Raw genomic sequence first — 11,936 nt, 5'->3', positions numbered from 1 at the left:
GGCCTCACAGAGCCTGTGCTCATCCGGCTTGACGTGGACACCAAGCTCAATGAGCAGCTGAAGGTGAGGCTGCACCTGTCCTGTCCCAGGAGGGTGTGTCCAGGTGGGCCCTGCAGGCTCTGGGCCAGGATCCCGAAAGCCAACTCGTGATGCCCTCTCCCCACAGACCTCCTTCTTCCTCGTGCGGGAGGACACCAAGGCTGCCGTGCTGCTCCACCTGCTGCGCAACGTGGTGCGACCCCAGGACCAGACCGTGGTGTTTGTGGCCACGAAGCACCATGCCGAGTACCTCACTGAGGTGAGCCCTGTCCTGAGTGGGACGGGCACCTCCTTCAACTGGAGTTTGGAGCTGCAGTTCCCCGTGTGTGGTCACTAGAGGGCAGCATGAGAGTGGACCAGGAACCTGGGCCTGGGCTCAAGATGGTCATTTTTATTTTTATTTTTTGAGACGGAACCTCGCTCTGCCATCCAGGCTGGAGTGCAGTGGCACAATCGCGGCTCACTGCAGCCTTGACCTTCCAGGCTCAAACAGTCCTCCCACCTCAGCCTCCCGAGTACTTGGGACTTCTGGTGCTTGTCACCATGCCCAGCTAATTTGTTACTTATTTTTGTATGTTGTAAAGACAGGTTCTCACTCATTTGCCCAAGCTGGTCTTGAACTCCTGGGCTCAGGTGATCCTCCCATCTTAGCCTCCTATGGTACTGGGATTATAGATGTGAGCCATTGCACCCAGCCTAAACTTTTTACTATGAAAACATTTCTTTTTTTTTTTTTTTCTTTGGAAATGACATCTCACTCTGTCGCCCAGGGTGGGGTGCAGTGGCACAATCTCAGCTCACTGCAACCTCCACCTCCCAGGTTCGAGTGATTCTCCTGCCTCATCCTCCTGAGTAGCTGAGACTTTAGGCACCACCATGCCTGTCTAATTTTTGTATTTTTCTTAGAGACGGGGTTTTGCTGTGTTGGCGAGGCGGGTCTTGAACTCCTGACCTCAAGTGATCTGCCCATCTCAGCCTCTCAAAGTGCTGGGATTACAGGTGTAAGCCACAACGCCTGGCCTAAACTTTTTATTGTGAGAAAATTTCAAAGACATACTAAGATCAGAAAATAATATGATGAACTCCTGGGTACTCGTTATCTAGGTACAACTGTTATCAGCTCATAGCTGGTCTTGACCTTCATCCGTTATTTCCCCTTACCATCTGGGTTATTTTGAAACCTGTCCCTGCCATCCTGTCATTTTCCTGTAGATTTTTAGTGTTTGGTTTGTTTGACTTCTTAAGATTGAGGCATGACCTGCATGTAGTAAGCTGTGTGAAGTGCTGTTAGCATGTGTGAGTGGCTCAAAGAGTTTTCTCATATGTGTTATCCCTGTGTGACCCTTGCCTGGGTCAAAGCCTGGGGAGTCACTGTGCCCCAGAAGGCAGGGGGGCGCCCTTTCCGTCAGTGCCTGCCTCCCCGTCAGCTACACCTGGGTCTGTTCTCTGAGGACATGGTTCACTGGGTTTCACTTACTCCACACACAGTTAACGACGCTCCCTCTGTGCAGCTGCTGGGGTCACCAGTGAATAAGACCAAAATAGTAATTTTTAAATAGGTTTTTTTTAGAGACAAGAGTTTTGCTCCTTTGGCCAGGCTGGAGTGTAGTGGCATGATCATGGCTTACTGCAGCCTCTGCCTTCTGGGCTCAAGTGATCCACCCACCTCAGCCTCCCAAGTACCTGGGACTCTAGGCACGAGCCATGCCTGACCATGCCAGCTCATTATTTATTTATTTTTATTTTTCTGTAGAGATGGTGTCTTGCTGTGTTACCCAGGCTAGTCTTGAGCTTCTGGGCTCAAGTGATTTTCTAGCCTTGGTCTCCTGAAATGCTGGGATTACAGGCATGAGCCACCATGCCCAGTTTAAATAGTAACCTGTAAAGAACAGCTAGCGCCGTCATGAGTGTCCTGTGTTGAGACTGTGTTCTCAGCACTGTGTATACTGACTTATGTGATCCTCATAATAAGGCTACAAAGAAGGGGCAGTTATTCATACAGATGAGGAAAATGAGGCGCAGAAAGGTTTGGTAACTTGCCCAAGGTCACACAGCTTGTTTGTAGCAGAATCAGGATAAGGCCTGTGCACTGAGGTGGCATTTGCAGCTTCCCTGAGAGGGCCCTCTGCACACATCATCTCTGATCCTCAGACAGCCCTGCAGAGAGGTGGGAGGTGTTGTAAGCTCCATTCCTCCCCAAACTGGCGTCACCCAGCAAGCTGGGATTCAGACCAAGGGTGCCAGACTCCAGAACCCGTGGTCTTCTCTCTGCACCTTAGTGCCCGTCCCCCGCCATAGCCTGGCTTCCTTTCCTTTCTCCTCCAAGTCTCCTTCTCACTTTGTTACCATCTTTGCTCTGAGCAGCTGCTGACGACCCAGCGGGTGAGTTGTGCCCACATTTATAGTGCCCTAGACCCGACAGCCCGCAAGATCAACCTTGCCAAATTCACGCTTGGCAAGTGCTCCGCCCTCATTGTGACTGACCTGGCCGCCCGGGGCCTGGACATCCCACTGCTGGACAATGTCATCAACTACAGCTTCCCTGCCAAGGGCAAGCTCTTCCTGCACCGTGTGGGTAAGCGGCCCGTGGCTGGCCCTGGGGCAGGCAGGGGTGCCGGATCCTGGCAGAAGCCGAGGGTACAAGGCTTAACTCCTGACACTGCGTATGGGGTGGCTGTGGGCTTGTTTTAGAGACAGAGCCTTGCTGTATTGTTCAAGCTGGTCTCAAACTCCCTATTGTGCCACTGCACTGCAGCCTGGGTGACGGAGCAAGATCTTGTCTCAAACAAACAAACAAAAAAGACCCAATTATTCAGCTTATGGTTTTTTTTTGACTTTACAATAGCACCCATACAACCATTCTATTTTTTTCTTTCAGTACAGATTCAATAAGTTACATGAGATATTCAACACTTTATTTTAAAATCGGCTATGTGTGGGATGATTTTGCCTAAGGGTAGGCTAATGGAAGTGTTTGGAGCATGTTCAAGGCAGGCTGGCAGAGCTGTGATGTTTAGTGGGTTAGATGCAGTGAGTGTGTTTTTGACGGCTGTTGGGTTTATTGAAACACAGCCGTTTGTAAGTCACGGAGCAGCTGTGGTCTCATTTCAGAGATCGCTGTCCCCCATTGCTCTCTGATGACGTGGCCGTCATTTTGGTGTGCGTCCATTCTTCTGATGTTTCTATTTTAAGTTGTGGTAAAGTAGACATAGCATACAATTCAGCATTTTGCCATTTCCCAGTGTGCAGTGGAGTGGCATTGAGTGTGTTCACATTGTGCAACCATCACCACCGTCTGTCCCCAAAACCTTTTTTTTTTTTTTTGAGATGGAGTCTGTCCCCCAGGCTGGAGTGCAGTGGCATGATCTCGGCTCACTGCAACCTTCACCTCCCGGGTTCCAGCTATTCTCTTGCATCAGCCTCCCAAGTAGTTGGGATTTCAGGTGCTTGCCACCACACCCGGCTAAGTTTTTGTGTTTTTAGTAGAGATGGGGATTTCACCATGTTGGCCAGGGTGGTCTTGAACTTCTAACCTCAAGTGATCCGCCTGCCTCAGCCTTCCAAAGTGCTGGAATTACAGGCGTGAGCCACCATGCTCAGCCCCAGAACTTTTTCATCTTGCATAACTGAAGCTCTACCCATCAGACAAAATCTCCTTATTCCCCTCCCATAGCCCCTGGTAACTGTTCCTCTACTTTCCTTGCCTTTTTTTAATTCATAAATGTCATATGGTGGGCACACTTCCCTCTTGTTGCTGTCTGCTGTCCCCTAGTTTTCGTTACTGTGTGGAGGGCTGGTTCTGCATGTCCCTAGAGAGGTCCCCAGGACCCCCGCAAAGGGAATTTCTTGTGCCTCACAAGACCAACAGTGCCAGTCCGACAACCTCAAATGAAATCTCCAGATGTCGTAACACCTTGTTTTCCCAAGATACAGAGACAAGCCAAAATGTAATGCTATGTAGGGATTTATGTATTGCATGCAAAATTGCAATCATATTGGGTGCTCTTTTTTATAACTTGCTTTTTGTTTTTTTCTTTTTACATCACCACACATAGCGAATGTTTTTCGTTTACTGTGAAATGTCATTCTGTGATGGGTTGGCACATCTTTTCTGTAAGGGGCTAGACATGAAACGTTAGGCTTTGTGGACCATACTGTCTCTGTCATAACCGTTCATCTCTGCTGGTGTAGTGTGAATGCTGCCTATTCATTTACATAGACAAATGAGTGTGGCTGTGTTCCAATAAATCTTTATTTACACAGACAAGCAGGGGGCCAGGATCTCACTCTGTTGCTTGGGCTCTAGTGCAGTGGCATGGTCATAGCTCACAGTAAGCTTGAACTCCCAGATCCAAGCAATCATCCCAGCTTAGCCTCCCAAGTACTTAGGGCTACAGGCACACACCACCACATTTGGCTAATTTTCATTTTTTGTAGACATGGGGTCTTGCTATTTTGCCCAGGTTGTTCTTGAACTCCTGGCCTCAAGTGATTCTCCTGCCTTAGCCCCTCAAAGTGCTGTGATTGCAGGCGTGTGCCACTAGCCTGGCCCTGTAGGCTGCAGTTTGCCCACTCTTTCTGAGCTGTTTAATTCCCCATTGTGTGGCCATCAGCTAATTCACTTAACCAGTCCTCTATCCTTGAGCCTTTAGTTCCCAACTTGGGGCTCTCCTAGTCAGGGCCACACTAAACCTCCTTGTGTGTGAATCTTTGCATCTTTGGGGGGAATTCTCAAAAGTGGGGGCACTGAAGAGTTGATCATGCTCATGAGCAGGCCCTTGCTGTATTTCTGCTAGTCTCCCAGAGCACTGTGTCAGCTCGGCCACACTCTCACAGATCAACCCAGGGACCATGATTGAACTTCCCTGTGCGTAGGTGGGGAGAGCAGCTATGCGAGTTCGAGGCCTGGCCAGGCTCACCCGCTCAGGATCTGGTCTGTGGGACTCATGCTGGGTCCAGGTTCTTCTAGTTTGCTTAATTAAGCTTGAACGTCTCCTTGCTGCAGGCCGTGTGGCTCGGGCTGGCCGAAGTGGCACAGCCTACTCCTTGGTGGCCCCTGACGAAATCCCCTACCTGCTGGATCTGCACCTGTTCCTGGGCCGCTCCCTTGCCCTTGCCCGACCCCTCGAGGACCCCTCAGGTGAGTGGAGGCTGGGTGGGGTTAGGGGTTCCCATAGAGTTCATGGGCCCTGTTTTGGCTGTGGGAGGAGGTGGGGCTGGGTTTGACCCCAGGGGAAGATGATTCCTTATTTTATTTTATTTTTATTTCATATTTTTTGAGACGGAGTCTTGCTCTATTGTCTAGGCTGGGGTGCAGGGTGTGATCTTGGCTTACTGCAACCTCTGCCTCCCAGGTTCAAGCCATTCTCTCAGCCTCCCAAATAGCTGGGACTACAGATGCCTGGCTAATTTTTTATCGTATTTTTAGTAGAGACAGGGTTTTACCATGTTGGCCAGGCTGGTCTCGAACTCCTGACCTCAGGTGATTCACCCACCTCCCAAAGTGCTGGGATTACAGGTGTGAGTCACTGTGCCCAACTGATTCCTTTTATTTTTTAATGAGACGGGGTCTTACTCTTGCCCAGGCTGGAGTGCAGTGGTGCAGTCACGGCTCGCTGCAGCGTCCAACTCCTAGGCTCAAGCAAGCCACTGTGCCTGGCTAATCCCTCTATTTTAAACTCAGGATTTCCCACAACAATCCAGATTTCTGGTATCTACTAGGAAACGGTTGGATCTGGGTGCTGAGCTGTGGCGTCCCCATTAGACAGGCTCCCTGGTCCCCTGCAGCCCCTGCCTGCCTCCCCTTCCTGTTGGTATAGCCTGCCCAGCCCCTGCAGGCATCTAGTGTGTGACCCTATACTTGACTGAGTTTTCAGGGGAGCGCAGGGGGCAGGGAGGGAGGCTGAGGCACCTTTAGACCAAGCTCAAAGGACTTTATTGATTGATTGATTGATTGATTGATTGAGACAGAGTTTCGCTCTTGTTGCCCAGGCTGGAGTGCAATGGCGCGATCTCGGCTCACCACAACATCCGTGTCCTGGGTTCAAGCGATTCTCCTGCCTCAGCCTCCCGAGCAGCTGGGACTATAGGCACACATCACCACGCCCAGCTAATTTTGTATTTTTAGTAGAGACAGAGTTTCACCATTGGCCAGGCTGGTCTCAAACTCCTGACCTCAGGTGATCTGCCCGCCTCAGCCTCCCAAAGTGCTGGGATTACAGGTGTGAGCCACTGTGCCCGGCCACCCACAGGACATTTCTGTATACACCCTAGAGTGGGAATGCATGGGACAGACAACGGGAATCACCGTGGCCTCCATCTATGGGCCTCCAACTGTGGGCTTCTACCTGCAGTCCTGCTGGTTCCTGGGCCCTGTACACGTCTTGTCTCATTTGTCCATCTGTGCTGGAAGGAGGGCTGTCAATCACCTCTGCTTCACAGATGAGAGAACGGTTCTGACAGGCCTACCCGCATGCACACCGCAGGAAGGTGGGGAGCTAAGATTCAGAGCTCCGGGCCCCCTCCTCGGCTGTTCACTCTTGGCTGCCAGTGGTGATCTCTGTCCATGCTGCGGCCCCCTCAGGTGACCGTGTGGCCCTGCAGTGTCCCAGCCCATGCCTGGAGGCAGCTGTAAAGCAGACACCGCAGTGGAGAGTCTGGGGTCAGATGCAAAGGCACAGGAAAGGGCTGTGGGGCCTGGCCGGGGTCGGGGGCAGCCTGTACAGTCACTGGAGGTGGAGGCCTCAGTTGGGTGCCATGCAGGGGTGAATTGGAGGGGGCATTTCAAAGCATTTTCCTGGGGGCGAAGCCGAGAGTGCAAGGGCCAAGTGAGGGAGGTGCGAGCACAGCCCCACCCGGCAGCCCCAGGGGCCCGGTGACAGGCAGGAGCAGAAGGAAATGGACCCTGCACCCGGGGCCTGCTCAGGGCTAGAGGCAGCACGCAGCCCTTTGCAGGCTTTACAGATCTGCGACCTTCTGGGTTGAGAGCTGTGCATGGGTGTGGGAGGGGCAGAGGGAGGGAAGGAGCCTCCCACAATGTCCAGGCAGAAACCACCCCTGGTGCAGTTAGCTTTTAGGGAGAGACATCCTGCTTTTGCTCCAGAGCTAGCCAGGGGTCAGCAGGGCCCAGCACCTGCTTAATCTGGAGAGATGGGAAGAGGGCAGGCTCCTGACCCAGTGCAGGGTTTGGTTTCCGACCCTGACCCTCACCATGTGTTCCTGGGCAAATCTCTAAACCACCAGGAGCCTCAGTTTCCTCATCTCTAAAATGGACTCGTCAGGACCTTTCTTGCAAGATTGGCCAAATGTTGGTAATTGACGGTGGGTGATGGGCCCATGAGGTCCATCACACTCTTCCCTCAGCTTTTTGTGTTTTTCTTTCATCGTTTTGCCTTTTTTTTTTTTGAGAGGGGCTCACTCTGTCACCCAGGCTGGAGTATAGTGGCATGATCACAGCTCACTGCACCCTTGACCTCCTAGGCTCAAGCAGTCCTCCTACCTCACCCTCTTGAGGAGCTGGGAATACAGGCAGGTCCACCATGCCTGGATGATTTTTTAGTTTTTGTGGAGATGGGGGTCTCACTATGTTGCCCATCTGGGTCTTGAACTCCTGCACTCAAGTGATTCTCCATCTGTGCTGGAGGCTTCCAAAGTGCTGGGATTACAGGTGTGAGCCACCGTGCCTGGCTTACGGTTGTAGATGTTCTGTAGTAGAAAGTCAGAACGTGACAACAAAAGAAAGCAGGTACTTTCCTCATATTTCTGGTGTGAGGTAAAGGAGATGATGATGATGGACTCAGCACAGTGCTTGCACATAGGAAGCCTCTGTCCCCGGCATCCTCTGCTCTTACTGTTGCTGTTACTTATTACCATAAGTATTGCTGTTGCTAGTATGGACTCTTCCTAGATTGAATCCTGTCTCTGCAACTGACTCATTTGACAGTCCTGGTAGTAACTGAACCTCACTAAGCCTCAGTTTTCTTATCTGTAGAACGGGGTTGCTGTGGAAATTGACTTTCTAATGCTGGAGTCAGCAAAGTTGCTGTTGGTTGTTTTTTGTTTTAGCTTTTTGTTTTTAAGAGAGACAAAGTCTTGTTCTGTCGCCCAGGCTGGAGTACAGTGGCGCTATCATGGCTCACTGCAGCCTTGGGGTCCCAGGCTCAAGTGATCCTCCTGCCTCACCCCCTGAGTAGTTGAGGGACTACAGGTGCACACCACCATGCCCGGCTAATTTTAAATTTTTTTGTAGACATGGAGGGTCACTACATTGCTCAGGCTGGTCTCTAATTCCTGGCCTCAAGTGATCCTCCTGCCACAGCCTCCCAGAACTCTGAGATTATAAGCATGAGCCACCGTGCCCGGCCAACAACGTTTTGTTTTTAGAGCCAGATAGTACATATTCTAGACTCTGTGGGCCATGTGATCCAGGGTGGCTCTTCAACCCTGGCCTTGTAGTGCAAAAACAGCCAGAGACCATGCATAAGCGAGTAGTGCAGCTGTGCTCCCGTAGAGCTATTTACAGAAGCAGCAGGCAGCTGGCCAGCCGGCTGCAGTTTGTTGACCCCTGTCGGTGTATTCAAGTGTCTGGCTCTCTACCTCCTCCATAAGTGCTGGTGTTCTTTGCAGTGATTATTTTTTAGCCATTTACCTGTGATTCTGGAGCCAGGATGAGACCCAGGAATGGTGGTCGGGCAGTGGACAGGCTGAAAGACCCCTGACAAGGTGCTGTGTGGGGTGCAGGTGCGGCCGGTGTGGATGGCATGCTGGGTCGGGTGCCACAGAGTGTGGTGGACGAGGAGGACAGTGGCCTGCAGAGCACCCTGGAGGCATCGCTGGAGCTACGGGGCCTGGCCCGCGTAGCCGACAACGCCCAGCAGCAGTATGTGCGCTCGCGCCCAGCGCCCTCACCCGAGTCCATCAAGAGGGCCAAGGAGCTGGACCTTGTGGGGCTGGGCCTGCATCCCCTCTTCAGTGAGTCCTTCTACAGGGCAGGGGTGGCAGGTGGGTCTTGCTGACCCCACTCACAGCCTGACACCTTACTGCTTTCCCACCAGGCTCGCGTTTTGAGGGGGAGGAGCTGCAGCGGCTGAGGCTGGTGGATAGCATCAAGAACTACCGCTCCCGGGCGGTGAGTGGGGCCGGGCGGAGACCACGCTCTGAGTCCTGGCTCAGTGGAGGCCAGAGACAGATGGCCCATGGCCTGGGGTCACACAGTGACAACAGTGGTGCCATGACTCAGATTGCAGTCCTGACCCCCAGCAGGACCCCAGCAGGGATTTTCATCTGAGCTTATATCTTCTTAACCTGCAGCCTTGGCTCTGACAGCCTCTCTTGAGATGCCCCTTGTTAATCCCTGCTGGCCCACAGCAGGTCGCATGGGGCAGCCATTCCCTAGCACTTAACAGATGGTTCACGAGGGGAAGTGACATGCTCCCGGTCTGTTAGAGGCCTGAAGAGCTGGTTTTCCTGAGCTTCCTTCCCTCCTTCCCAACTGTTGACTCCCATTAGGCACCCCGTCTTGTGCATATGGAAGGGGATGCACAAAAGGAAAACCCTACTCGGGAGTGAGTAAGCTTGCTAGCCAGCTGGGATCAGGAGAGGAGCTGTCATGGTTAAGAGCGCCGGTTTTGAGGTCAAATGGACTTGGGTTCACAAGCTATGGTTTTTCCTAGCGTGTGACCATGGGCTGGTTACTCACCCTCTCTGGGTTTTTGTTTTTGTTTGTTTTTGAAACAGGATCTTGCTTTGTCACCCAGGCTGGCGTGCAGTGGTGCAATCATGGCTCACCGCATCCTTGACCTCCTGGGCTCAAGTGATCCTCCTATCTCAGCCTCCTGAGTAGCTGGGACTACAGGTACATGCCACCACACATGGCTCATTTTTTTTTATTTTTTGTAGAAATGAGGTCATGCCATGTTGCCTAGACTGGTCTCAAACTCCTAGGTTCAGGTGATCCTCCTGCCTCAGCCTTCCAAAGTGCTGAGATTACAGGCGTGAGCCATGGTACCTGGCCTGGGTCTCTCTTTGTGTTTTTATTTTTGAGATAGAGTCTCGCTCTGTTACCCAGGCTGGGGTGCAGTGGTGCAATCTCGGCTCACTGCAACCTCTGCCTCCTGGGTTCAAGTGATTCTCCTGCCTCAGCCTCATCAGTAGCTGGGACTACAGGTGCCCATCACCACACCTGGCTAATATTTGTATCTTTAGCAGAGATGGGGTTTCGCCGTGTTGGCCAGGCTGGTGTCGAACTCCTGACCTCAAGTGATCCGCCTGCCTCAGCCTCCCAAAGTGCTGGGATTATAGGCATGAGCCACTGCGCCTGGCCTGGGTCTATCTAATTGTGAAGTGCAGATAATGAGAGTGCCCACCTTGGACACTGGGGAAGACTTGGGGAAGAATGCCCATAGGGAGCCCACCAAGTGGTAAGGGTGGGGTTAGGGGTAGGAGGCTGATGGGCAAAGGACTGGGTGTCCCCTCCACAGACTATATTTGAGATCAACGCCTCCAGCCGAGACCTGTGCAGTCAGGTGATGCGCGCCAAGCGGCAGAAGGACCACAAGGCCATCGCCCGCTTCCAGCAGGGACAGCAGGGGAGGCAGGAGCAGCAGGAGGGCCCAGTGGGCCCAGCCCCGAGCCGCCCAGCACTGCAGGAGAAGCAGCCTGAGAAAGAGGAGGAGGAGGAGGAGGCGGGAGAGAGTGTGGAGGTACAGGTTCCACCCTGGGGACCCTGGACCTGGGGTACAGGGAAGGGGTGGCTAAGTCGCAGCAGCCCGTGAGGCTGTTCTAGGGGCTTTGAGCAGTGGATGGAGGTGGATGCTGTCAGCTTCCCATCTGCAGAGTCGGGGTATGGTTCTTGTCCACTGTCATTCGTTTAAAACTGGGGCCAGATCTTTAGCCTGAGAAGCTGTGTTCAACATGACACCCTCAGTGGGGTCCAGGGCATCACCAGCCCCCAAACACATCAGGGCTTCTGCAGTGAGACGTGCGGGTCTCACTCAGAGGGAGGACCACGAAGTGTCCCCTTCACCTGGTGGGTGGGTCTTGGGCCTGCGTGTCCCGCAGGATGTCCCTCTGTCATGTTTTGTTTAGACAGAGGGTTCAGTAGCCTAGAAGACCAGTTGGAGACCCCGACCTAGTCCACGTTGTTCAGAGCAGGCCAGGCGCAGAGAGGGGCAGGGCCAGCTGTTACACAGCCTGGGGCGCGGAGCTGGAATGGGGGTTGGGTCTCCCCTGGCTGGCTCTCTCCGCCTCACCTAGCTGTCCTGCCTCTGCTGGTCCCTGAGGCAGGGGTTGCGCTGTGTGTGCAGATGAGGAAACTGAGGGTCCCACAGGAGACACTGTCACCCAGCTAAGAAATGGCAAAGTGAAGCTTTGAAAGTCCCCGGGAAGCCACTGGCCCCTGTGGCCGGGGTGGTGGGTAGGGAGGCTGTGGGGACTCCCCAGGGGGCTACAGGCATGACGCTGGGCCTCGGTCCGTGCTCTGCCAGGACATTTTCTCAGAGGTCATGGGCTGGAAGCGGCAGCGGTCAGGACCCAACAGGGGAGCCAAGAGGCGGAGGGAGGAGGCCTGGCAGCGGGACCAGGAATTCTACATCCCCTACCGGCCCAAGGACTTCGACAGCGAGCGGGGGTGAGTGGCTGGCTGGGTCCTGGGTGGGGCAGGCGGGTCTGCTGGATCCCATCAATCCAGTTATGTCTCCCACTTTCCCTCTGCAGCCTGAGCATCAGCGGGGAAGGGGGAGCCTTCGAGCAGCAGGCGGCTGGCGCTGTCCTGGACCTGATGGGGGACGAAGCCCAGAACCTGATGAGGGGCCGGCAGCAGCTCAAGTGGTGAGTGAGCGAGTGACCCACCCCTCCATGCCCGGGGTGAGTGAGCGGGTGAGCCGCCCCTCATGCCCGGG

General features: G+C 53.5%; 1 protein-coding gene across 2 annotated transcripts in view; it reads left to right on the top strand.

Annotated features, from left to right (window-relative positions):
- DDX54 (DEAD-box helicase 54) overlaps positions 1-11,936 on the top strand; it is a 28,274-nt gene that overhangs the window by 10,993 nt on the left and 5,345 nt on the right. For both annotated transcript variants that reach the window (XM_023203924.3, XM_023203919.3), the window contains exons 9-17: positions 2-63; positions 167-298; positions 2,404-2,614; positions 5,045-5,179; positions 8,779-9,009; positions 9,093-9,166; positions 10,518-10,739; positions 11,523-11,665; positions 11,752-11,865. In XM_023203924.3, the coding sequence (XP_023059692.1) occupies positions 2-63; positions 167-298; positions 2,404-2,614; positions 5,045-5,179; positions 8,779-9,009; positions 9,093-9,166; positions 10,518-10,739; positions 11,523-11,665; positions 11,752-11,865 (1,324 nt within the window). The remainder of the gene's footprint in view (position 1; positions 64-166; positions 299-2,403; positions 2,615-5,044; positions 5,180-8,778; positions 9,010-9,092; positions 9,167-10,517; positions 10,740-11,522; positions 11,666-11,751; positions 11,866-11,936) is intronic.

This window comes from Piliocolobus tephrosceles, chromosome 10, assembly GCF_002776525.5.
Source record: "Piliocolobus tephrosceles isolate RC106 chromosome 10, ASM277652v3, whole genome shotgun sequence".
Taxonomy (NCBI): Eukaryota; Metazoa; Chordata; class Mammalia; order Primates; family Cercopithecidae; genus Piliocolobus; species Piliocolobus tephrosceles.
The sequence above is the reverse complement of the archived record's forward strand: the minus strand, read 5'-3'. Positions and strand labels throughout refer to the sequence as shown.